This window comes from Eptatretus burgeri, chromosome 4 (genome assembly GCF_056783735.1).
Source record: "Eptatretus burgeri isolate ZD-2024b chromosome 4, Ebu_testis_v1, whole genome shotgun sequence".
Taxonomy (NCBI): Eukaryota; Metazoa; Chordata; class Myxini; order Myxiniformes; family Myxinidae; genus Eptatretus; species Eptatretus burgeri.
The window spans coordinates 71685533-71712472 of NC_140964.1; the positions used below are offsets into that span (position 1 = coordinate 71685533).

The following is a 26940-nucleotide window of genomic DNA, read 5'->3' on the forward strand; positions in this document are numbered from 1 at the left end:
GCACACCCCTTTCACTCAGGTATTTTTCCAAGTATTTTTGGCTTCCTTTGGAAGCTTTGTTTCCCATTTTAGGAAGCAATCCTTATCTCGCACACACGATAACCTTTAGCGTGTCCCGACCACCACTGCCTCAAGGGGGTTTCTGCCCATACACGGCAACCATTCTGTGTGGCACATTACGTCATTTCAAAATGCCGCATTGTGGGAGATTGCAGAAACTTGTATGAATATCAGTACATTGGATCAAGCATTCAACCTCAGTGCAGGATGCGTATGCATATCATCACCAAAGCATTCCCTGATAATATTTGTATCATAAAGATAGATGTTTGCAATGACAGTCACATTTCACAAAGATCCATCATTGTTGGAGAAAGAGCTGTGCTGGAAAGAGGAAAGCGAGTAAGGATGCAGACTACATAAACTGAAGAGGAAGGTCATGGAAACCTTTTGAGCACTGCGTGTACAGGTGCAGACAAAAATGCTCTGATGACTTGCAGCAAAATAACTCGTGTTGTGGAGGTTTCCACTGCATAAATACAAGGCAAATTAGGAGATTGACAAAAATTAATGGCTTTGGCAGTAAACTGCTTCTCATTATTCTCAGCAGTGTACAGTATCATCTAATCAGTGTGTCCATGTGGACGTACGACAGCAGGCATAGACACCAGCAGGTGTGCATAATGTGGGATCGAGAAACATAGGCCAGTCAGAGGCTTGCTGGAAATAGTCCCAGACATCTGCCTTAATTAACTGATGATGAATGCCTTCCCTTCATATAAGCTCATCGCCTTGACATGGAATTGCCAACCAGAGCCAGTTGGTGCTCAACCCCTGTCCCCATGTGACATCTTATTACGATGTTAAATGTGGTCAGCAACCTAAAGGAATCTCAACATTACAAAAGTTTATTTGTTTATTTTTTTATTGCTTTTGTGGGAATGCCTGATTATTTTTGGTCGACTGGTGCTTCATGACTTCATTTACAAGGGAGTGTGTAATATCTGGAACACCGGAAAGTAGCCACCGTCGATGACCAAGTCAGTGTATATTGCTTTGCACAAAAATTCCGACAGAGGTCTGTGCAGTAATTACAGAGTGCTTGCATTAATCAGCCATGCAAGTAACATCATTCTCAATGTGTGTCAATGCAGACTGGAAAGTACCGCCAATATCGAAGTAAGAGACGCCCAATGTGGCTTTCATATTTCCACCCAACATCACAACTGATGGGATGTACTTTCTGAAAGGTGTGACCGAAGCATACCATGTCGGCAAACGCTCTCTTCAATTGGTCTTTATTGACTATAAGAAGGCATTTGACTGTCAACTAAGCACGACTGTTTACGAAACTGTGGGAGTTTTTTGGTGGAGAAGAGGATCTGATGCGGCTACTTGAGGATCTCCACATCAACTCAAATGGTCAGCTTCATTGGAAAGGCTGGATGACAGACGAGTTTGAGATGCCAATCAAGAGTACAACAAGGCTGTCCATTGTCCTCTATACTCTTCAGCCTCGACACCAAATGTCTCATGTGAGAATGGTATGAACACACATCACACCTAAGGGCTCCAAATGTAAGTGGTATCTACAAAAAGGAAATTAGATACAACGATGACCTCGTGATGATAGCGCAATACAGCACTGATGCAAAAGAGATGCTTGCTATCCTGAGTGACATATCAGATTGGTATGGGCTCGTCATCCATCCTGGCAAGACAGAATACGTGGTTGTTCAGCCATCAATGGATGACAATGCCATCATGTACCACTTGATACAAATACCCCATGTCACATCTTTCAAGTATCTGGGTGTGTGGATCAACCACACTCTAGATGACACCAAGGAGGTGCGAATGTGGATAGGTATGGACAAATCCACCCTTCGGCAGTGTAAATACCTTCATTTCACCTGTGTCATTCTTGAAACAAAGGCACAGCTTGCTGAGGTGCTAATCATGTCGAGTACTGTACGGTGCCACCATAATGTCCTTGAAGGCAACCGAGATCAGGCGACTCGATGGCTTCGGCCGAAACAACTGGGGACACCTGCTCAACATCCAAGTGGCACGACCATGTTACAAACGAGAGTACAATGGAGATGATCGGTGAACGGGGGTGCCTCAGCAGTGGCAATATGATGGAACACAAGGAGGCATGGCTGGGCCATTTGATTTGGCATGGTGAACTGGCAGCAGCTGTTGTGGATGGTTTTCCGGAGGGATGTCGTTGTTCAGTCGGTCGACCAAAGATCAGGTTGATAACATCCGAGAGTGATCAGGGTGCAATATCACTGAACTCAAAGCGGCAACACTGGAAATACGGGTTGTGTCGAAAACGGAGGCAGTTGTTCCAGTGGGTGTATAATTTGAGGAGGTAACCATGGGCTTATGCGTATGTTGAATTATGATGATGAAAATGAATCTTTCCTCCACTTCGTTGTCATATATTTTATGCAAAGGTTTCTTCCAATTCCTTCCACTTTCTTTACTTTTTCAAAATTTTAATTTACCTAATTTAGCACCCCCTCACCCTTAAACACTTTGTTTTATTAATAATATGAGTGCCCTTGCAAGAAGCTTCAATATAGGGGAAGGCCATTTGGCCCATCAAATATGTGTAATGGTTGTTTGTCACAGCTCTATCCTTTTTAAATGCTGAGCATCGAGCAAGGAAGCAGCACGTTCCATTTTACAGTCTTTGGTGCGATTCAGCCAGGCTTTCAACCGCCCACCTCTCAGACTCAGAACGGGCGCTCGAACCATTACACTATCCATCTGGTTTCCTGTTTTTTCCTCCATTTGTAATAATTACATGGTGCAGTTGACACCTCCAATCGTTATGTTATTGAGTTCGTTGATTTTTGAGACAAACATCAACTGCATTATTATTATTATCATTATTATTATTTTTTGCTGGATTTGATGGAGGAATTGCTCCATTCTTGATGTAATGTAACTCTTGATGCAATGTTTTCATAACAATTTGAAAAATGACATATATATATCTCTGTCTCACAGCAAATATGACCATGGAGGCACCAACAACCTTCCCTACAGCAACAGGGCCAGGTGGGTGGAAAGGCCACTTGAATCCTCTATCGGATATTGTCGAGTAGCACATGCAGTTAAAGTGACAACATCTTATCAGATATTTATTTGCAGGACCTTTGAGTTTTGTGGCAGATAAAAGGAGTGAGTTTTGCTTGTCTTCACCTCGCTATTTGAATGATGGAGGGATCTATAATTGATTTGAACATATAATCGTCTCGAAACCATTTTGAAGAAATTTCATCTCAGCTAAATGGAAGACCATTGTGCGATCAATGCCAACGATGCTTTTGAAGTTTGTTGCCACACATGACATACGCTCGAATCTATGTATCATCCCATAAAGCAGTGCAATGATTATTGCCTTCATTTGAATAACTTAAGGTACAACCAACAACATGTTTTTGCATGAAGACGTGTATTCAGGCACAGCATTTCTGTTCCAGGGTGGCTTTCATCTGGAGATGTGATGACTATTTAAGGTGATGATGATGCAGTGGTCTCATTACCCAATCACTAAAGCACTGCTTTCCACGTATATCAGGCATTCTGAAAGCAGACATGAAATCTGTCAGGACTGTAGACACACGAGGTGATTCCACTTGGAAAACATATTGAAGTGCACACCTTTTCTGTTTTTTTATCCCCCACCGCGTGGCGGAAGGGGGATATTGTTGTCACCCAGGGCGTCCAGCTGTAAATCCGTCCGTCCGGGCATCAACATTTATAGCTGTGAGTGCGATAACTCATAAACTGTTCGCCATATCGATTTGAAATTTGGGTCGCACATGTACCACCTGAAAAGGAAGAATCCTATTGATTTTGGGCGTGGCCGGATCGAAGATGGCAGACTGCGGCGGCCATCTTGAAAAAAATGTTTTTTGTAATAAATGGAAAACCACTTATCTGATTTCAATTATTTTTGGTTACTACGTTCCTCACCCGTGGGGAACTTTTTCGAGATGATGACCAAATGGTGTCTTGTTTCCAAATCACCTCCCTCATTATCTGGAATATGTATGACCTTTTTCATTCAATGGCGGGGGATTCCCCATCTCTGATGGTACATTTTTGTGGTGATTGATTTGGCAAAAGTTTAGCATGATAGCTTTGAAGTGTGTGCACTCTATTTAACCTATCTTGCCTCGGTTTGAATTTTGACCAAGGTTTGAACTGTCAACCTGGTGTTTCACATGCAAGATGAGGCATCAATGTGTGTGCCGTCCCTCGGACGGACGTGAAGGTGTTTGTCCGGTTTGCTAACATTAGTTGGTGGATGTGACATATGCTTTGGTGCCCTTCACGGACAGTAGGCGAGTTATCACTGGCGCCCTGGACAAATAACAAATTCATGTCCTGAATACCACTGGAAAGGCAATTGCGAACCACCCAACATCTCCCTTATCAAAAGACTGCTTGTTGTATTACACCATGACGATTAGTTGTACAAAGCTCTGAGTCCTCATTTTATACAGATGGAGATTTTGGTCCATGGACCTCATGGTCACCTTGCTCACGCTCTTGCACGGACACTGCACATCCTGCCACGAAGACGCGCTCTCGCTTCTGCCGCCCGGGAGGTGAATGTTCAGGGCAGGCTTTCCAGGAGATGGTGTGCAATTTGCCACAGTGTGGAGGTAGGTAGACCTGATGTCACCTCTGTGGATGATTGACTGATGAGTTATTTGCCAAATTTACCTCCGCCACTCAAGGTTGACCGAGGTAATGTTTACACACCTGTCTGTTTGACTATGAGCAGGATATCCAAACACATTATGGACAGATTTGGATGAAAGTTGGCTGGCTTGTTGGGTTTGTGATGTGAACGAATTGTTTCAATTTTGATGAGGATCCGGATCCGGATAGCAGAACCTTTTACATGATTCTTCACCATAAAGAGATACGGCCAAAAATGATATCTCAAAAAGTGATAGACACAATCAGACGAAGGTGGTGGACAGGTTGGGTGTGTCATAAGGACACATTGATTTAATTTTGGTGAAGATCCGGATCCGGATCCAGATGCGAGAAATTTTTTAAAGTGATTCTTTAAAAATGACATAATGCCAAAAAATGATATAATATCACCATATTTCAAAAAATTATGGATGGATTCAGATGAAGTTGGTGGACATATTGAGTGCATGACAAGGGCAAATTGATTCGATTTTGGTTAAGGTCTGGATGCAGATCTGACCTATGAATGGGATTCAAAACGTAAACAAACAGCGTTTGGTTTTGCGACAGAAATTTGTTCTGTTGCGTCAAAAATATTGAAAAACATCAACATTTGAAAATGCATACGAAAAGTAACCAAGAAACCCCAACTCTTACTTCTACCATTTCTCATATTAACTGTTCCAATTCCTTACCAACCCTATCCCCATTCCCCTCTCAGTACCAAAGATAGACTGTGAAGAAGGCTCAGATGGCATGGAATGTGATGCTGACTGCTTGTGGGGTGCCTGGACATCATGGAGCGCCTGCACACGGCCTTGTGGAGTGGGCTTGCAGAACCGACTTCGTACTTACGCCCCACCTCGTGGTTCCGGTGCATGGTGTCCTGACATTCTAACAGGCCACTGGGCTGCACGCTTTTGCAACACAGAAGCTTGCCTCGGTAAGAAGCAATCGATGTAACGCGTCTGTTTACCGTTTAACATGACCCACTTTTCCACAGCTTCGGTTTCAAATTCCACGAGCCACTCATGAGGTGATCCGTGCAGTGTCGAGGTCCTCACCGACTCGTGATTCCATTCACACATTCGCATTTTGAGATGCAAGTTATATTCAACTGTGGAATCTTTGTACCCTTCAGAGTATTCCATGCACATAGCAGAATTTCGAACAGATCATTTTCAATGGAGCATAACAGTGCTATAGATACGTAGAGGTGTTGTTCTGATTAATGTATGCATACACAAGTCTGGAGACGGCGATGGTTCACGAGCAATGTACACGGTTCGCCTTGTTTATTTTTTGACCTTCGAGGGGACGCCACGGGCAAACTGGCGGGAATCGGGAAAAATGTAAACGATGAATGTTGTAGTACTCGAAGAGCAACAATTGCATACCAACTTTCATTCGAAACAGTTGAAAACCCGAGAAGCTCGATGCCCAATTTATTGATTTTTTTTTGACATTTTCTAAGTTTGTGAACTTGTGACCTTGACCTTGGGATGAAAATGAAAATTCGAGCTCCGTGGGGCTATGCAAGTACCATTGGGCTAACCAAATACCGAAACTCCTGCCATATTCGACAAACCCCCTCGGAGAAGATGTAACTTGAAACCGGCTACCCCCTAAAAACACACGTTTTTTGGGCGTGGCTCCACCCATAATGGGCGCGCCATGCCCATTCTCAGGAAAACACAACTAGATCATGATATAAACCTCCCACCCAAATTTTATCGGGATCGGATCAAAACCCACGGAGCTATGCTCGGGACAGACAAATAGACAGACAGACACACACACACACCCATAACGAATATAGTGGTCACTTACTGACTCATGAACCAATATGTTGTAATAGGAAACAATCAACATATTTCATTCCCCGTTAAGAAGCAGTCTATTTATTACCCTATAGGAATAGATTGCTTCTTCTTGATGGTATAACTTTCCAGTGGAAACATAGCAAAAAAGGAAGGCTGGGAACATGATGCCATCCATGTGGAAAAATCATGTTTTAGAATTGCCTGCAGTTCACCATGAGGGTTTTATTCGAAGAGCCGTAATTACCTGTGAATCTCTCATTTTTGCTCTGTTGCTCGAGTGGAAAGTGTAATACGTTGCCGCTTAAGTCAGCATCCTTGACGACTCGGTAAACATTTTGATTTCAATTTGACAGCCACAACAAACATTTATGTAACATCAAATGAGATTATAATTAGTTTTCAACAGTCCCTTATGTTACTTTGAAATTGCAAATGTTGATTAGTACAGATAAATTGGAGTGCTTTTCACTGCTTTTGTTTGCATTGATCTTGTGCTTTCACTGAGGAAGCAATTTTATTTTATACTTGGCAATTTGCGCTTGATTGAGCTGGCATGAAGGTGACTCAATCAATGCTACTTGTTTGTACTCCTCACCTGAAAGGTTTGTGTGTGTTCGGGTTGTCCGTACGTACGAACATCCATGCGAGTTTTCTGTTTTCTCTGCAACCTCTTATCCGATTGACAAGAAATTTTCACCAAAAATGCGACAACTCATGCAGAATTTTTTTAATGATAATTATGACATCGTGGGGTGGCAGCCATGTTGGAAAAACGGGAAAACTGAACCTCTGTATCTCCCTCCTAAAAAACACTATGGAAAAAAATTGAAACTTGGAATCTGGAAACTACTCTGCATGGGGAATCAGATTGACTTGACTATGACATCATTGGTAAAGTGGTATCCGGTGAAAATTTGACACATAGAATGCTGCATCCCATCAGTATGAAAATTTCTGAAGTTCATCTCGGGCAAGATGTGAACGCAAAAAAAACTAGAAAGGCACTCAGTAGAGTGCATACCTATGCCACGCAATGCCTGATCCACGAGAACATATCTGGCCCAATACATTTTTGAAATGTCATGATGTATATCGTTTTGAGCCCTATTTCTCAATGGTGAAAAATCACTTTTTAAAATTCTATGAGTCGGATCCGGATTCGGATCTTCTCCAAAATGAAATCAATTTGGCGTGGTCAAACACTTAACCTGTCCACCAAGTTTCACCAAAATCCGGACACAACTTTTTGAGCTATCGTGCTATTATATATATCGTTTTTGGTTCTATCTCTCAATGGTGAAGAATCACTTAAAAAATTATCAGATCCGGATCTGGATTCGGATCTTCACCAAAAATTGAATCATTTCTACCTTGTCACACACCCAACATAGACACCACATTTCATGCGAATTCGCCCACAACTATTTGACATATCATGCTACTTATCATTTTTGGCTCTGTCTCTCAATGGTGAAGAATCACTTAAAAGATTCTCGTAGTCGAATCCGTATCTGGATCTTCACCAAAATCTAATCGGTTCGTCCTTGTCACACAAAATTTCATCTGGATCCATCCACAACTTTTATATCCTGGACACAAACAGACAAACAAGAAGACGACGTCGTGCAGAGCACGATATTTGCAAAATCCATCAAACAAATTTGACCTCAAAAATAATTGTTGGTTGAATTCAATGACCAAATATGCAACTCCTCTTCAAATTCCAAGTGAATCTGATGAAAATTGACAATTTTAGAAATTCGGACGTTGTTGACCTTTTGGCCAATGTGGACCTCAAAAATCATTGGTGGTTGAATTCAGTAATATGAAATATAAATCCTCTTGAAATTTCAAGTCAATCGGATGAAAATTGAGGATTTTAGAAACACCACCTTAGTTGGTGACCTTTTGGTCGATGTTGACCTTAAAAATAACAAGTGAAATCCTTCAATACAGCGCGTGTGGTGAATCAAATGAGTACACTAATGTTAAAATATGCAATTTATGCTTTTTCAGTTGAAAAACAATTAAAAAGCGTACTTAATATTTGAAATGTAAAAATCTTGTTATTATTGTGATAATCACCTTTATATATAACAGAAGGAATGAAATCGTTCGATACAGCGTGGCAGGAGGCCGCAAAAGAATGATTGTAAGTAAATTTCAACTACTAATGCATGACGAAACACTTGTTTATGGCTAATATTAAAGAGAATGATGGCAAAAGAAGAACTTAGCTTTCTGCAATCGGCGCGAAATGCCATGGTGGACGGAAATGACGTCTTTCGTTCGTTCGTACATGAGGTGAGCGTTTCTTCATTGTTTTCCATCAAGCAATAAATTAAATGGTTTTCACAGATATAACACATTAGTTTCACAAATTTCCATTGAAATACTCGGGTATTTCCGTCAATTGTTGCCATTTCCGTCGAGGTTACGCACTGCATCTACCGGACGGCCGTCATTGGCTGTCTTGAGGCACATGGCGGGGGGGGGGGGGGGGTGGACACCGGACCCACCGGAGACGTGGAAGACGACGCCGGGGACATTTCAAAGTCGGTGCAATTGTATACAGCGCACGCGCTGTAATTAATTGGTTGAATTCAGTGATCTGAAATATAAATCCTCTTCAAATTTCAAGTCAATTGAATGAAAATTGAGGAATTTAGAAATCTCACCTAAGTTGTTGAGCTTTGGCCTCTGTTGACCTTTTGACCTCAAAAATAATTGGCTTCTTCCTTATGACAAACTCTTCCATGTGGTGTGATATGTGACGCTTAATGACCGAACACGAAAAAAAAAACAGAAAAACATGTCAGAACAACTGTACACACGACACAGCAGAGTTTGTGAAGTAATCCGCTGGAACATCTGCAAAAACTTTGATTTCCAAGTTACAGAAAATGTGTGGGAAAATGAATCAAAAGCAATCATTGAAAACAATGAAGTACCGCTCACATCCGACCTCATGATCCCATCTGGCGTGAACATCGAAAACAAAGCATTGCGAACAGATATCATACTTAAGTGCAAAAACAGAGAAGGCATTGCTAGTGAGGTGTTAATACCAGTTATTTTGAAATAACGATGCAGAAATCAAGAAAATGACCAAATACCAAGACTTCAAGAATGAAGTGAAAAGATCCTGGAAGCTGAAGAATACCAAAGTTGTACCAGCGTTGACAAAGAACCTCATGGGAATGATGAAGAAGAACCTCACAGAGATAATTAAATCCATCCCTGTGAATATCACCACAAATGAACTACAGTTGGAAGCCGTCCTGGGCTCAGTGACCATCCTGAAAAGAGCCCTCAGCACAAAACTTTGAAAACAGAAAACTTCATAGCTCGGTCCGTGAATCGTGAGCCCTTACTAAAATGAAGGCGGATACTTTGAGACCGCCCTTGGAGGATTCCATTCCACATTCTGAAACCTCATATGTGGAAACACACACACACACACACACACACACACACGGCGGTGGATACTTCCGAGCCCTGGGAGGCATCCGTTCCACCTTCTGAAACCCACATACACAAAAAAACTTCAGCTTGTTCCGTGGATCATGACCCCAAACCAAAATGATAGTCTATTGTGTATATTTGTCCATTGTTTTTGATGAAGCCGGCAAAACGTTGCCTGAGAACGGGTCTGCTCTCGCTTCTTTGCTAAAATTAGCGGAGTCTATCTAGTTTTCCACTTTTGGTTGGAAGCGCCTTCTTCTTCTTTATAAAATGTGTCATCCCAACCGCCCAAATCTTCGACAACATATATATATATATATGTATATATATATATATATATATATATATATATATATATATATATATATATATATATATATATATATATATATATATATATATATATATATATATATATATATATATATATATATATATATATATATATATATATATATATATATATATATATATATATATATATATATATATATATATATATATATATATCACAGTAAGCATATACCAATTGTTATCAGCAAATGTAAAACCAATCGTGAATTAGTTTTTGTAATAGTAATTATCATTAAATTATTTAGTGTCTTCTGTTTTACAATCCCAAATGTATGTTTGCCTATTCGAGGCTATTTTGTGAAATATATGTTTTTTTTACAAAGAGTGATGATTGTCAACGTTTGTCCCATCGCCGTTTTCACCACCAAAGTTGATGGAGGTTGGAGCACTTGGAGTCCCTGGTCAAAGTGTGATCAGACGTGTGGAGGGGGTCGTTCACTCCGTGTTCGAGCCTGTACTAATCCCCCTCCGAAAAATGGTGGCCGCCCTTGCCGAGGGGCTCGTTACCAGGTGGCGATGTGTGGTGCACAACCTTGTGGTGAGAGGCATAGCCATGGAATGACACGTGTTTCGTTCATCACATGAATGGTTTTGTATGACTGCAAGTTATTTTACTCACTGATGAAAAATGACGTTGGAACAACTTTGTACATAAACTGTTCGCTCTTGTTTCACAAAATGCACGTTTCTGAAAATGCTGTTATCCTTTATGGTCCACATGACCATCATCTGAAAATCAGATGCTCTCTGAAAAGCAAATAATTAAGTGAAAAGATATACCTTTGAATGCCACATACTCAAAGAAAAGTTGAATCCACTCCCCCCTCCCCACAATCCCCACCCCCCCCCAACAACCCCGGCCCCCCACAACCCCCTGCCCCCCATCACTTACTGTCCTCTAAATTCCTAACAAGGCAGATGTTCTCATATTCTGAAGCTCTTCCATGCCTGCTTTGTTTTCATGCAGATGGCACAGACTGTCCCCCCAGCATGGTGCTCAGTGACTGTGCCAATCGTTGCCCACATTCCTGTGGCAATCTGCAGGAGGGATTTGACTGCTGGGATGGGGCTCCTTGCCTGCCAGGATGTCGCTGCCCTGATGGTGAATTTCACACCCTTTCACATCACATATTTCAGGCCTTTTTATCCTTTTAAATTATTTTTCAAACTAATGGCCCATATACGTATTACGTATTATATGCAAGGGATACAATTAAGAAAAACAACCTTGAGGAAACGTAGTGAAAGGAGCAGGGGAGGGGGTGAGGGAAGAGGTGTTTATGGATGTAACATGAAGAGTAGAACAGAGTAAGGAGAGTACAAATTCAATGGTGAGGAATGCTCCCCTTTTTGCATGTGTAATATTATGTATATGGCCCAATTAACTTGTGAAAGGCTTATGGATGAACTTGTGGTGATGATAAACAGTGGTGATAATTAATGAGAAAATACAAAAATGCTTCAGGTAATGAAATTGAAATGTTGATTACATACTGCACTAGTTACGGTGAACAAAAACGTGACATAAAATCAACTAGAACGGCGCTTGGTAGAGCGCATACCTCTGCCAGGCTGAAGAGTTTACATTTATTTTATCCCACGGATAGGCCGGATCCAATTCCAAATGCGAATGAAAATCGAAAAACTTGGTCCTTTTTACACACCCAACCTGCCCACCAAGTTTCGACTGAACCAGTCCATAACTTTTTGAGATATTGTGCTTTACTGCATATCGTTTTGCGTCTTATCTCTCAATGGTGGAGAATCGCAAATAATTCCAGTATCCAGATCCGCATCTTTACCAATTGGTAAAGTCCTTGTCAGGCACCCAAATGTAATTTGGTCCTTGTCAGGCATCCAAACTCTCCACCAAGTTTCATCTGAATACTTCCATAACTTTTAGAGATATCCTGCTCACAGACAAACAAACACACAGACAAGCTGGTAGGTGACATGGGTGGTTGCTACATAATTGCAGACTAGACATACAGTTTTTGACGGATCTGGCTGAAAATTTTTGTCAGAGGTTGATTATAGTGCGCGTAAAAGCGCGCAGAAGCCAATTTTTGATTTTCGAAAAAATATTTTTTGGGGGATTTTTCAAAAATTTCAAAGTCCCGTTGCTAAGCAACGATGGCGCCCATAGCAACGGTGCTCAAAAGCATACAACTAGATCCCAGTATGAACCTACCCATCAAGTTTCATCAAAATCGGGTGACTCCTCTGGCCTGCTGTCCATTACATACAAACAAACATACCAGCCGGTAGGCGACATGGGTGGTCGCTACATAATTGCATACTAGTCATACAGTTTTTGACGGATCGGGCTGAAAATTTTTGACAAAGAGGTTGATTATAGTGCGCATAAAAGCCTGGAAGCCGATTTTTGATTTTCGAAAAAATTATTTTTTTAGAATTTTTCAAAAATTTCAAAGTCCCGTTGCTAGGCAACGGTGGTGTCCATAGCAACGGTGCTCAAAAGCATAGAACTAGATCATGGTATGGACATACCTGTCAAGTTTCATCAAAATTGGTTGACTCCTCTGGCCTCCAGAGCTGTCCATTACATACAAACAAACATACAGACAGATGGAAAAAGTGAAAATAAGGGTACTCCAGCAACCACCCAACAAACATACAGACAGACGGAAAAACTGAGAATAAGGGTAGTCTAGCAGCGACCACCCACCAGACACATGTGAAAACATACCGACATCCACCTACAATGGCCTGAAAAAGTATTCACCTCCTCCTCCAAAGTTTTTACATTTTATTGCCACCTGAGTTTATTCCAAAATGCTTTCAAATCAAACTTAAGATGTAGACTGTAGAGTCTTCACAAACTACTCCAAAGTGACAAAGCTAAAAAATGCAGATACAATGTGAACTAGAACAGGCACTCATAGAGTGCATACCTTCGCCGCCACTACTTTTTTTGTTCTTGGTATGAGTGTGGGGAACTGGTTTCATATGAATGGTCTTATGACACAAACCACATATCTATAATGTCATGACCCCCCCCTCCCGACTTTCGGGGGCTACGGACTAAACAACAATCAACTCACGTCGTTTTGGCGAGTCTTCACTCGCAAGCTCGATGAATACAACGTTTCAACAAGAGAAGGTAATCTCGTTTGATGCTGGTTTCATGCAAATCGAATAAGAATTGACTGAGTTATGCCGAAAACCGCATATTCTTCAAGGGCGTGACCCCCCCCCCCGACATTTTACCCCAACCGGTGACATGTGCTATGACGTCATTGTGTCACAAGATTGGGCATTAAATTCTGAACATTTTGGTGCTGGGTTCATGTAAAGCGGACACGAATTGACCGCGTTATGACAAAAACCGCATATTTTTCATGGTCGTGACCGCCTGACCTTTGACCCCTAACCGGTAACAAGAGTATGGGCGTCATTGTGTCATATTGCATATCACAAGATGAGGCGTTGAATTCTGAACATTTTGGCGTTAGTTGCATGCAAATTGAATAAAAATTGACCGTGTTATCGTAAAAAGACGATTTTGACCTTTTCGTGACCTTGACCTTGACCTTTGACCCGAACGATCCCAAAATCTAATCGAATGCTTCCTGGCTAATAACCAATCATCCCACCAAATTTCATGCAATTCGGTTTAATACTTTTTGAGTTATACGAATCACAAGATTACAAATAAATAAATAAATAAATACACGCCGACCAAAACATAACCTTTCGCAGAATGCGAAGGTAATAAGTTAGATTAACAGAGAATATCAGATGATTCTCATTTGTATTCAACCTCTTTACCTAATGAACCCTAAATCACTTCAGAAACAAATTATTTGTTTGAAAGGTTACACAAATGGTGTAATAGGTTTCACCTGTATGTAGTCAGTGGTAATAATTTAGCTTCCCGACTTATCTAAGGAGTTTTAAGGTGCAATTCATTTGGTCAACAAGCAAGGCAAACATGAAGACCGAGGAGCTTTCCAAAGAAGTCAAACATCAAGTGGTGGAGAAGTACTGTTCAGGAGAGGGTTATCAGAAGATTTCAAAGTCACTCGTTATCCCTTTGAGTACGGTGAAATCCATCATTAAGAAGTAGAAGACGTTCATCCGACCCAGAGTACACCCAGATCATGACCCATCCAAACTCAGCAGCTGTGCAAGCAGGAAGCTGGTTTGTGATGTCACTGTAAATCCAACAATGACTTGGAAAGATCTGAAAGACAACTAAAAGCTCGCATGGAGTTCACAAAAAAGCATCTTCATCATACTGCAGGCATGTGGAGAAACATTTTGTGGTCAGATGAGACAAAAATTTGACTTTTTGGTTTAAATTCAGTGTTCGTCTGGCGCAAGCCTAACACTGCACATCACCCAGTGAATACCATCCCTAATGTCAAGCATAATGGTGGCAGCATCATGTTATGGAGCTGCTTTGCATCAGATGGGACTGGCAAGCTTGTCAGGATAGAAAGGACAATGGAGGGTGCAAAGTACAGGAGAATCGTTGCTGAAAACCTTCTTGAGTCAGCCATGAATCTGAAACTGGGTAGGAGATTCACATTTTAGCAGGACAATGATCCGAAGCACAGAGCTAAGCCACAGACGAGTGGCTGAATAAGAGGAAAACAAAATGTTCTTGAGTGGCCCGGTCAAAGTCCTGACTTGAACCCAATTGAAAATCTATGGCAAGACTTGAAGATTGCAGTCCATCGACGATCCCCTTCAAACTTGGCAGAACTAGAGCAATTTTCACGTGAAGAATGGGCAAGGATTTCACCATGTCACTGTACAAAGCTCGTAGAAACCTACTCACACCACTCATAGCAGTCAATGCTGCAAAAAAGGTGTTTCCACCAAGTACTGACCTAAGGGGGCTGAATACTTTTGTTTGGAGTAATATTCCCAGAGATGGTTTTTAACATCTCTGTGAGGCAGTGGTGTGTCGAGGAAAAATGACGCTCGGGGCGAGATGTCAAATTTGCGTCCCCTCGTAACTCACTTGCTGAATTAAACGCAAATCCCAATGAAATCACTTTATTCCAAATCAAATTAGGTACAGTACTTTTGCCAGCAAACAGTTAAAGTTTTGTTTTCTGCCTTTATAAATGCTCATTGGCTTACTTAATGTGCAGTTGGTGTGACTCTGATTCACCTCTTCCGAGCCTTCAGTGAGGCAAACTCGTCTATCACAGCTTCAAAGTCAATTGACTCGGCTCGTTCATGCTCAATGTAGAGGATGGCTAGATTACTGAACCTAGAGTGGCTCATTGTGGATCTGAGGTAGGTCTTTATCAGTTTCAGTTTGGAGAAGCTCCTCTCACGCTGCAATGCTCACACACATGGTGAGAAACGTCCTCGGTGTGATGAGAAGGTTTGCGAAAGATTCCTCGAATCCCCACTTCACAATATATTGAAGGATTTCATATACCTTCCAGTCCACGGTTTCCATCCCAGTAGCTTCCTCGTACATTTTGATTTGTCAATGAAGACGATGAATCTTCTTCTGTAGCTCGCTGATGATGACATCGTCGTATGTCTCTGTGAGATGATGAATTTTCATGGCAATGTCTCTGTCGTTGGCTGAGTCCATCGGATAACTGCGTGACATGAGAAACCCAAACTTAATGTTGATGTCACTTATCTGATGTCGTTTCCTCGTGTAGCCAATCCAAGATTTCATATTGCTTCCATTTAATCTCATATTGCAATGAGAGACCTGCGTCCATGGTGTCTTCCCCTGGCAATATTTTCCTTTTTTTCCTTCACTCGGTAGAGATTCCCATTTGCTCACAAAAATCAGCAGCCTTGATTTTTGCCTCCTCTTTGACGTTATTCCTCTCATTTTGGAGAAATAAAACAAGGGCTCCCAACTTGGCAGCAAAAGCAACTAGCCCGAGCCTCGCTGTTTGGAGAGTTTTTTGCGTGTCATTCATCTCAGTTAGAACGGGCTTCCAAAAGAATAGGTATATGGTGAAAATGTAGGTCATCATGCAATTCAACAAAATAGTTGCATGTGACCATGTGTCCTGTGTTACTGTCACGAAGCTGCTCCAGGGCTTTGGATATCTCATGTAGGTTGGACCATACAGCATTGATTGCATCATGCTTGGAGCTCCTTCAAGTCTTGTAAACTCACTTCACCATCTTCCCTGGGACGAACTGCTTGAAGATTTTCCACTGGTGAGTTGAGACAGAGAAAAACTGGTGAAGTTTCTCGTTTGTCCTGAAAAAAAAACTCATGCTGTTCACTGTAGTTGCGGCAGAGTGAACTCCAGCCAAATTAAGGGAATGATTGGTGCACGGAATAAAGACAGCCTTTGGATTGACATCGGTGATTCGCCGTCGAACTCCACGGTGACCCCCAGCCATCATAGCGGCATTGTCGAACCCTTGACCATGGAGGTTCACGAGGTCAAGACCATCATCTTGCTGCTTGCTAACGATTTGTTCTGTTAAACCTTCAGCCGTCTTGCTTTCCAGCTGCATGAAATCAATAAATGACTCCTTTACTTTCACTTCCCCATCTGGACATATCTTCGGATCTGACACATGTGATCTACGTGTGATTGATGTGGAGTACTAGCCAAGATGAGGGCATCGTATTTTGCAGTTTTAACTTCCTCGATGATGGTCCACTTGACTCAACTACGCAGAAGTTGTATGAATCGTTTTGAATGGTGGGTGAGAGGGATGTGACGGTGGGGTGGGGAACAGCTTCGATGTTCTTCAAATGCTCTCTCATTACTGGATCATATTTTCCTAACAGTTGCATCAGTGCCAGGAAACTCCCAGGGTTATTAGTCGTTTTGGGTGAGAGACTCTTTCTATGCCCTCGAAAAGCAAGATTTTGGCATGATAAATACATGATACCATCAATAATACGTTTGAGAATGGTGCGCCACTTTGTCGTATCGCTTTCAATCTGACGTTGGATGTCATGATCTATTGTTGCTCCTCTTTCCAAGTGAATACACATCTCTTTCCACTTCATGGATGCCTTATCATGGCCTGGACTTTGTTCATGCTCAGATACCCGAGGGTTTAACTTCATCCACTTGTTAAATCCCTCCTTCTTTGTAAATGAGCTATGACCAGGGTTGAAAAGGCAGCAGCAGAGACAATAGAGGTCGTCCGGTGAAGGTGAATAGAGTAACCAATGGCATATCAGTTTTTCTCCATTTTCTAGCTTTTTGAAAAACTGCTCCCCAGACATACTGCGGTTCTCCTCATTTTTGGAAAAAGGCCCATCCCTGTTCTGAATACCAAGAGGGCCTTTCATCACCAGATCCACTCGTATATGTTGAGAAAATTAGTGTGGCCACGTTGCCACGTCACGAAATATATCAATCCAACTGGAATCTGGTTGAGGTAGATCTATAGCTCGACGTAGCTCACGCGGTTCATTTACCTCAGTGGACTCCTGCCCTGATGCATCCCTTGTTTGTTTTTTTTAATTTCAGGTAAGGTCTCCTCTGTCTCTGGTCCATGATCAGACTTCTTCCCATCCACTCTGTCTGAAGCCTGTAGAAACTTTTGTAAGGCAACTTCGCCTTTCTGGTTCTCTTGGTCTTGAGACTAACAAAGGCCCTAGTAGGCGGCCCCGCTTAGACGTAATGGAACCCGCTTGCTCATGGTAGAAAGGGTTTTTTCTAAAAAAAAGTAAAGACAAGAATAATTCAATAGTAATGTCGCGGTAGTAAATTAGAAAGCAAACAAGAAAATTTTAAGACCATAACATTTCCAGATCTGCCATTAACATTCCTTGAAAACAATATTGGATTGTGAAAATTATGGATTTTTCACCAAAAAATTTGTGGAAATTATGGAAAAAAAAAAGGAACCTTTGATAAATTGTATAAAAATTGGCCCAACTTATTCAATAAGATGCCAGAAGTATTCCAAACACATAGATACAATGTCCCTTCCTCGTCCTCACGTTAGCAGAAGAAAAAGAGAGAAGAAAAACAACCACAGAAGCAAGCTCAGCATGCTAACCCTGCAAAGTGGGAAGTAGAGAGAACAAGAGCTCTGTGATGATGGTAACTTATCGGTCAAGAGAGAATCCTGACACTGGGGCGGAAGGGTACTTTTACAAGTACGACTTCTCAAGATTTTGCTGAGATGTTGATCAGCAGCAAGACCCTGAGGTCATGTGGCTTCTCCCTTCTGTGAAGCGTCATGTCACATTAGCCTGCCACCCCTCGGCCTTCAAAAGAGGAATTCTGCCATTTTTGCTTACAAAAGAAATAGGTAATAGTGTATTTTATCCAACAGGAGTTCAAAGAAAATAAAGGAAATTAATTTTGAACCTTTAAAAATCGTGCAAATAAATTCTGCTATTTTGTTTGTATCCTTTTCCCACCTGTGCAAATAAGCCTCGAACACCAATGATGTGTAAACGGCGAATTAAAATGAGCACAAAGGCCTCGTCCGCTTAGTTTCCTGGCAAGCCACGCACTCGTTTTGCCCACTCCCTCTCTCCGGGATATCGTTGGCCATAACCATTGGTCAGCAAACGGAGGACGGGGCCATTTGCACAGTGCAGCTCCTCCCTTCACTTGCGCTTTCATGTGCCGCGGCAAAATTGTATGAAGTGTCGATAATGATAGATGCAAAATAACAAATTTGTAGCCTTCCAAAAGCGCCGCTCGGGGCAACCACCTCTTTTGCCCCCCCCCCCCAACTCCCAGTGGGGGACGCCAGTGCTGTGAGGTTCTTCGTCGTCATTCCTGAAGCTCCAACTATCACTGGTTCAATTGTGGCATTCTTCAGCTTCCAGGATGTTTTAACTTCATTCTTGAGGTGTTGGTATTTGGTCATCTTCTTGATTTCTGCATTGTTATTCCAAAAGCACTGGAACTAACACCTCAATTAGCAATGCCTTCTTCGCTTTTTTTGTACCTAAGTATGATATCTGGTCGCAACGCTTTGTTTTCGATGTTCATGCCTGATGGGATCATTAGGTCGTGCGTGAGCGGTAATTCCATGATTCAGTGATCACTTTTGGTTCATTTTCCCACAAATATTCTGGAAATGGAATATCAAAGTTTTCAGATGTGCCAGCGGATTACATTATAAACTCTGTAGTGTCGTTTTGTGTGTCGCTGTTCTGACACGTTTGAATTTTTTTCTGTGTTTGGTCAAAAAGCATCACATATCATTCTTGTTGTTTACGCAACCTCCACCCCTCACCTGTCTTTTTTTTCCTCCCCCCCCACCCACTCCTCACCCTCTCTCTCTGTCCTCTCCTCACTCCCACCCCCCTCCTTATATAATGCAGCACTCTACTCCCATACGTCCGTCGCTCTCTCGGTGTGTGTGTGTGTGTGTGTGTGTGTGTGTGTGTGTGTGTGTGTGTGTGTGTGTGTGTCCCTCTCCATCTCTATCGCCATCCCTCTCACCCAACCCCTCCTCACACTCCTCCCTCCTGCAGTGTATCGCAACCTTTGGTGAGGTGTCGCTCTCCCCAACTCCCCCTCCCTTTGTCGCTCTCCCCACCCCCTTCCTAGCTCCTCCTTCTACATCCTCTCTGCCTCCCCTGCCCCCTTTCTCCCTAACCTGCCTCCTCTCTCTCTTCCTCACTCTCCCCCCCCTCCACACCCCCACCCTTATTGTCCCCATCAGTGAAGTGATGGGTTGTGTGTGTGTGTGTGTGTGTGTGTGTGTGTGTGTGTGTGTGTGTGTGTGTGTGTGTATGTATGTATGTATGTATGTATGTATGTATGTATATATATATATATATATATATATATATATATATATATATATATATATATATATATATATATATATATATATATATATATATATATATATATTACCGGTCTAAAGTTTTAGAACACCCCCATTTTTCCAGTTTTTACTGAAATTTAAGCAGTTCAAGTCCAGTGAATAACCTGAAATGGTAAAAAGCTAAGCGGTAAACTGCCAGAGGTCAAAAAAAGTTGAGGTTACCAAGAACTGAAAAATAATGTAAATTTCAGAGTTGTTAAAAAAAGGCCCTTTTCAGGGAACAAGTAATGGGTCAGCAACTGGAGCTGTTTTGCAGCAATGGAAGCAAATTAAGCCTTGAAAGTTGATGCAAACAATTCCGACAGGTGTTGCAACTTTTGTTGATTAGTTACAAACCCTCTCTCTGAATAAAAGCATTGTTGGAACAGACTATGTTGCGACACCCTCTGAAGCATTATTTGGATAATATTGCACTGCAGGAAGAAGTATATTGTTATCATTAGGGTGAGATAAGGACAATAAACAAAGGAAGACAGACAGACCATTATAACCCTTAAAAGTGTCTGTCTTTCCTTTAGTGAAATTGCAAAGCAGCCAAGGTGTCAGTGAGTACAGTTTCCTACACCATCAAAAGGCACTTGGAAACTGGAGGAAACTCTGACAGCAAGAGGTCTGGCAGACCCAAAGCCACAACACAATCAGAAGACAAGTTTCAGAGAGTCAACAGCTTGCGTGATAGGCGGCTCACAGGACAGCAGCTTCAAGCACAGCTTCACACTGGTCGAAGTAAGGAAGTCTCAGTTTCAACTGTGAAGAGAAGACTTCGAGCTGCAGGTTTGACAGGTCGAGTGGCAGTAAGAAAGGCATTACTAAGATGGCAAAATAAGAAAAAGAGGCTTGCCTGGGCCATGAAGCATCGCCAGTGGACTATTGAAAACTGGAAGAAGGTCTTATGGACCGATTAATCAAAATTTGAAATCTTCGGTTCATCACGTAGGGTTTTTGTACGCCGTCGAGGAGGTGAAAGGATGATTCCTCAGTGTGTGACACCAACTGTCAAACATGTAGGAGGAAGTGTGATGATCTGGGGCTCTTTTGCTGGATCCAGAGTCGGTGACTTGCATGGAGTGACGGGCACCCTGAACCAAAAGGGCTACCACTTCATTTTGCAGCGCCATGCGATACCCTCTGGTCTATGCCTAGTTGGTCAGGGGTTCATCCTACAGCAAGATTACGACCCAAAACATACCTCCATGCAATGTCAGAACTACCTTAAAAGAAAAGAACAAGATGGTAGGCTTCAAATCATGGAATGGCCAGCACAGTCTCCAGACTTAAACCCCATCAAGCTGGTTTGGAAAGAACTGGACATAAGGGTGAAAGCAAAGCAACCAAAAAGTGAAACACATTTATGGGAACTACTGCAACAGTGTTGGGAAGAACTTTCCGAACAATATTTGATTTCCATTGCGGAAAGAATTCCATGAGTATGTTTGGCTGTTATATCTGCATTCGGTGGCTACTTTGAGGAGTCCAAAATTTGGATTAAATTTTGTTCAACAAAACGATTCCATGATTTCTTTATCTGCAATAGTTTATTTGTTCTATGCTTTAATTTCAGAGTACATTGAAACATTAAACTGCTTAAATTTCAGTAAAAATTGGAAAACTGGTGGTGTTCTAAAACGTTTGACCGGGAGTGTGTGTATGTATGTATGTATATATATATATTGTTACGGATTCGCGCCCGCCGGCGTGCTGACGGCCACGTAACTCGAATCGCGGCACGTCGCCCACCGGACGGACAATCCAGTCGTGACCCTCTCGGACTAACGCCGGGAACCAGTCACGGGTGGACCTTTCGGTCTCACCGCGATCGAGCCAATCGGCCCCCGCGTGGGATAGGGTTGCTCGCCAAATTCGACCTACCTAAGTACCCACACGGAGGGTAGACCGGGCGATCGCACCTCGCCGCAGGTCGACTTCGGACACGGGCCACTTAAGCGACCCGTTCCGTACTATCGGGATAACCGAGCGGTGTTATTCGTCGACCTCGACGGTTCGATTAATTATCGGGCGTATTCAGCCCACTACCAACCCTTTACGTGAAGCAAGATGAGGATTCAATGAAAGAAATGACGAAGCGAAGCGGGAAACAGTTCAACACAAAGCACATTTATTCGCGATGAACGGAAAGCACACATATTCAATTCCACCAAAAGCACATAGAAAAGGAAAAGAAACACAATGCAATTTTACACAAAAAGCAAATGTGAAAGCGAAGACACAATGCAGAGCTATCCGACTACCGAGCACACGGCAACACTTATACAATTCTACTTCACAGACGGCGCCGACAACACATACCCAAAACCAAGGAAAAGAACACCCTCAAGGATGAGGCGGGCCTGGGGCCGAGACCGGGTCGGGCCTACCCGTCTGGTGATGAGACGCGGAGCGGCGATGGTGCCTCAACTCCGCGGGCCTCGCGGACAGTGTCTGGTAGGGGGTGGGAAAAGGGGCCCCCTTGGTCGCACTATCTCAGCGCGGGGGGGGGGGGAAACAGGAGGGGGTTGCTGATGCTCGGGGAAAGGAGGATTTTTACTCTGTCTCGAGTCCCGCGACGAGCGTCTCCACCTCTACCAGGTCGCGCCGTCGGCCTCCCTGGTGTGCAGCTCCCGGCACGACGCGAGCACCCCCTCGTCTGCCTTCGCCGCCTCTCCACAGCTCCGTCCTCTTCGCTCCGACTCCAACGCACACGACGACGACGACGACCAACCCTCTTCGCTCCGACTCCAACGCACACGACGACGACGACGACCAACCCTTTTCTGACGAACGCAGCCGCTTATATAAGCCCCGTGGCTTCGCCTTTGACCCCCTGCCTTCGACCTTTCACCTCGCTCCCCATTGGCCCGAGAAAAAGTGGGCGTGAATGCATTTTGATCCATGAATTTGCATATAGCGACCGCCCTCCAACGCCCTGGAGGCGGGGCCAAATCGCCCCTCGCTCACCGATTGGACGGAACAAAAGTGGGCGTGTGTCGTTTTTGATCCGTTTTTGGAGCGGAAAATCCGTGGTTTTGTACACGCTCTTCGGCGCGCGCCCTGCACGAGTCCAATACCGGTACCCATAAGCGGCGCAAGAACGGTGGCGATGCGACGGTTGCGAGGTGTGACGTGAAGCGGCGCCGTGGTGGGTGGTTGATGTTGTGATGACTGTTGAGACGCGGTTGGCGGTGGTAACAATGGCGGTTGGTCCAAAATAAAGATAGTAAAAGAAAAACGGCTATCCTGAAGAGTCGCAGCACGCATGAATGACATTTATTCCCTCTAGACAACGGGTTTGGGCCTAACTACATATATACTTACCGAGATATCTCACCTAAGGGACCTGAATGGTGGTTTGCGAATTTGGTAACCACAACACTACCCCCTCCCCTTTTTACAGACTCATCCCGAGTCGTCAAATTTTCGTGTGCCATCATGTGTAGTTTTCCCCTAGTACATTTTACCTACGGATCCCTGAGTGCGACATTCATGGTATTCGTGTCCCCAAAATAAATAACCTGAGGGCTGCGTAACTACCTAAACAAACTCACTCACACGGACGACTTAAATAAAATTGCCGGCGCGAGGACAGACATGCCGGGGGCGCACTCATATTTACAGTACATCTTAACCTTAACTTACAAATTTTACACTAAACCATGGCCCAGGATCAATGAACTCTGCAAAAGAAAAGCAGTTAGCAGGGAGCCAGGCTGCTCGCATGCAGTCTCTGGCTCAAAACAATGCAGGTGACAGGGAACGTGGCTGGCTGCTCACACGCAGTCCAAGGCCTTCCCTTTTGAACTGAACGCAGTGAACCACAACGGTGCATGGGCCGCACAAACGTAGTCTCCGTGCCAGCTCAAGTGGCACACGCAATGAACACAACGGATGGATGGATGGACACAAACACGGTGCACGGGCCGCCACTGCAGGCCCGTGTTGTAGCTGCCAACAGGGCAGTTCTCGCAGCTTGCAAACTGTTGCCTTGCGGATCCTGGCGCACATGGAAATGAACAGGGGGGGGCAAAGCAAAAATTGAACGGGGCTGGTGAACAGGGGCAGTGGGCATGGCATGGCAAAGGCAGCAGGCAAACACAGCCCGCAGAAGAAGGCCGCTGCAGGCAAACACAGCCGGCAGATGAACTGGCCGGCACAGGCCTTGAAGAAAAACAGCCAGCAGATGAACTGGCCGGCACAGGCCTTGCAGCACAGCAGCTGCAGACGATCCAGCCGGCACAGGCCTTGCAGCACAGCAGCAGCAGATGAAGCTGGCCAGCTTTTGCCGTTCAGTGGAGGTTGGTGGAGGGAGTGCGGTGGTGCTGGCCACTCGGAGGGCGGGCTCGGACCTGCCTACTGTCTCCCTCCCAACCTATCGCCTTTGCCTGTCACTGTACATACCCACTCCCTTAATTTGTGAAAAACCAATTTAGCCCCAACTTATTTTTTGTTGTTTTTATTTTTACTCCCCCCCTATAAATCGTCCCCTAACCCCCTTTACTGTCCTTGTTCGGCTAACCTATCCTGTCACCTAGCCTACTCCCAACCCCTACGTTCCCTTCCCGGAGGGGAATAAGGGAGAGCTAACGTCCTGTGACGAGGCCCAACGAAGCCTCAAAATGGCCTCCCCAGAGTTCGGCGATCTATAACCAAAGTGGGTCCAGCGGCCCACAACGACAGCGAGGGGATGGATGGTGCGGAGGGGTACATCTCCTAATCTACCCTAACCATTTAACTGTTAAACTACCCCGGGGCTTTCAACAAGCGCCTCTCGCTTAAACTATTGGTTCTAACAACCCAGATTCCCGTCGCCTGTGTTGGTGTCCTCACAATTTCGGGCCTCGCCCCCCAATTTTCTCTCCGTGCCCTCACACGGTCTCATGGCTGGGACACGTGGCCCCCTTTGGCAGGCACGACCCTCTGCCGGATCTCCCGCTATGGCACCCCCGGGCACTACACTGCCTCCGAGCCTACCAGCTCCCTAACACCGGGGAGTGCCCCCCATGGCACCTCCCCTGAAACGCACACGTGGCAGGCTGGCTCCCCGGGCCCCTTTCCGAGGGTCACCCTTGCCCACAACACTGCCCACGCGGCTAATGGCGCCCCGGGCCCCCGCACCAAGCAGGCGCACCCGTGCCCACTACGCTATCCCGGCCCCCCATGGGCCCTTGGCCTTCCACGGCCGACTAGCCTGGTGCCCGGGGTACCCACTCAGCGATACTCACCTTTCGCAGCCACGCTCCCAAGCCCGTCAACAGGGCTCCTGCACCCCTCCAAATGGGTTTCGAGCCTACATTCCCACCAACAGCAAAACGACCTCCATTTTTCAATTTGACGAACCCAGCTAACTCACTTTACTCTGACCCCGGGGTCCCTTGGGCGGGAGTCACTCCTCCCCCCAATCACTCATCGCACCATGCATTCCCCATTCACTCCACACACACAGACCCGCTGGCCTCACTCACTCATCATGTACTCACCTCTCAACTCTTCAACACACACACCGCTGAACTCTGCCATCCTTCTATCGACCTCCCCTAACGAACTCGTGCTCCCACGTCGTCCCTTAAACTACAGCACGTTCCTTTTAACACTACGTAGCTAAGCTACGTCCCCACTACACATCCAAAGTCTGTCTCTGTCTCCAAACTCAAAAATTCATTTTATTTCCCAACCTAAATCTGGCTACAATCCCTCTAACTAATCCATTCCACGGACTCCATGAAGACTTACCCCTGCCCCATGAAGTCGGTCTAACTAAGCTAACCCTTCCCCCTAACTAGTTTCCATCCTGTGCCCCTGGGTAAGGGGGTCTTCCACCCCTTGCCCAGGAATCCTGTGCACCCGAAAGTGAGGCTTGCTGTTTTTTGTTTTTTTTTTCCATGCGCAGCACCAGCGCGGCAACTCACGCACTCTGCACCTGCCCGTGACGTCATGCAGCTGCACGTGTTCCTCGTCCCTCCCTGGACGGCACTATCCGGCGGGGATACCCCTCCTGCCGGATTCCAACCCCACGTGCAGCCATGGCGTCACCGTGCGCATAAAAAAAAACACAAGCCCCACGTCTCGAGGGGTTCCCCACGCGAACACATGTGCTTTACCCGTTGGAGCTTAACACACACGATCGCGTGGAGAACCCGTCCGGTCCAAATCCGTAATCCTGCCTAAACTTTGTCCGTCCACGGGATCGGCAAATCCACCGCGTGCGTTTCCGGACCGGGACTTCACTCTCGCAAGCGAGCACGTGGCGGTCTCGTGCGTTGCACAGCACGGACCGCGTGCTCACTGCTGGGTGAACCCGGCACGGTCCCCGAAACAACTACAGCCGCTACTCGGCTTCCTTTCCTCACATGTCGCCGTCGTCGCCATTCAACCCACGCACACCTGCGTGTTACGACGCTCACACTCCACACCATCACATTCACCCCGGGAGACGCGGCTGCGTGCTCCCGCATGCCCACCGACATCTCCCTTACATACCGCTCTCTCACACACACGGTCTCCCTTGCATAACCCATACCACTCACACGTGGTGCTCCATTCATACAAACCACTCCACTCACACCCGCGGAGGCACTCACCCGGGGTGCCTCATCCACACACCGTGCCTCACTCATACACGCGGGGGCACTCAACCGCGGTGCCTCATCCACACACGCGGGGGCACTCACCCGCGGTTCCTCATCCACACTGGCCGTTTCATCCACACACACGGCCTCACTCACACACGGTGCCTCACCCACACACGCGGGGGCACTCACCCGCGGTGCCTCATCCACACACGGCCCCTCAC

General features: G+C 44.7%; 1 protein-coding gene across 4 annotated transcripts in view; it reads left to right on the forward strand.

Annotated features, from left to right (window-relative positions):
* Positions 1-26940, forward strand: part of LOC147028318 (SCO-spondin-like) — a 431359-nt gene that overhangs the window by 292972 nt on the left and 111447 nt on the right. For all 4 annotated transcript variants that reach the window (XR_015057517.1, XM_085878618.1, XM_085878617.1 and 1 more), the window contains exons 84-88: positions 3022-3072; positions 4527-4688; positions 5450-5671; positions 10741-10908; positions 11338-11472. Coding sequence is in view for 3 of the 4 variants with exons in the window: in XM_085878618.1 (XP_085734744.1) it covers positions 3022-3072; positions 4527-4688; positions 5450-5671; positions 10741-10908; positions 11338-11472 (738 nt within the window). In the remaining variant the exon portion in view is untranslated. The remainder of the gene's footprint in view (positions 1-3021; positions 3073-4526; positions 4689-5449; positions 5672-10740; positions 10909-11337; positions 11473-26940) is intronic.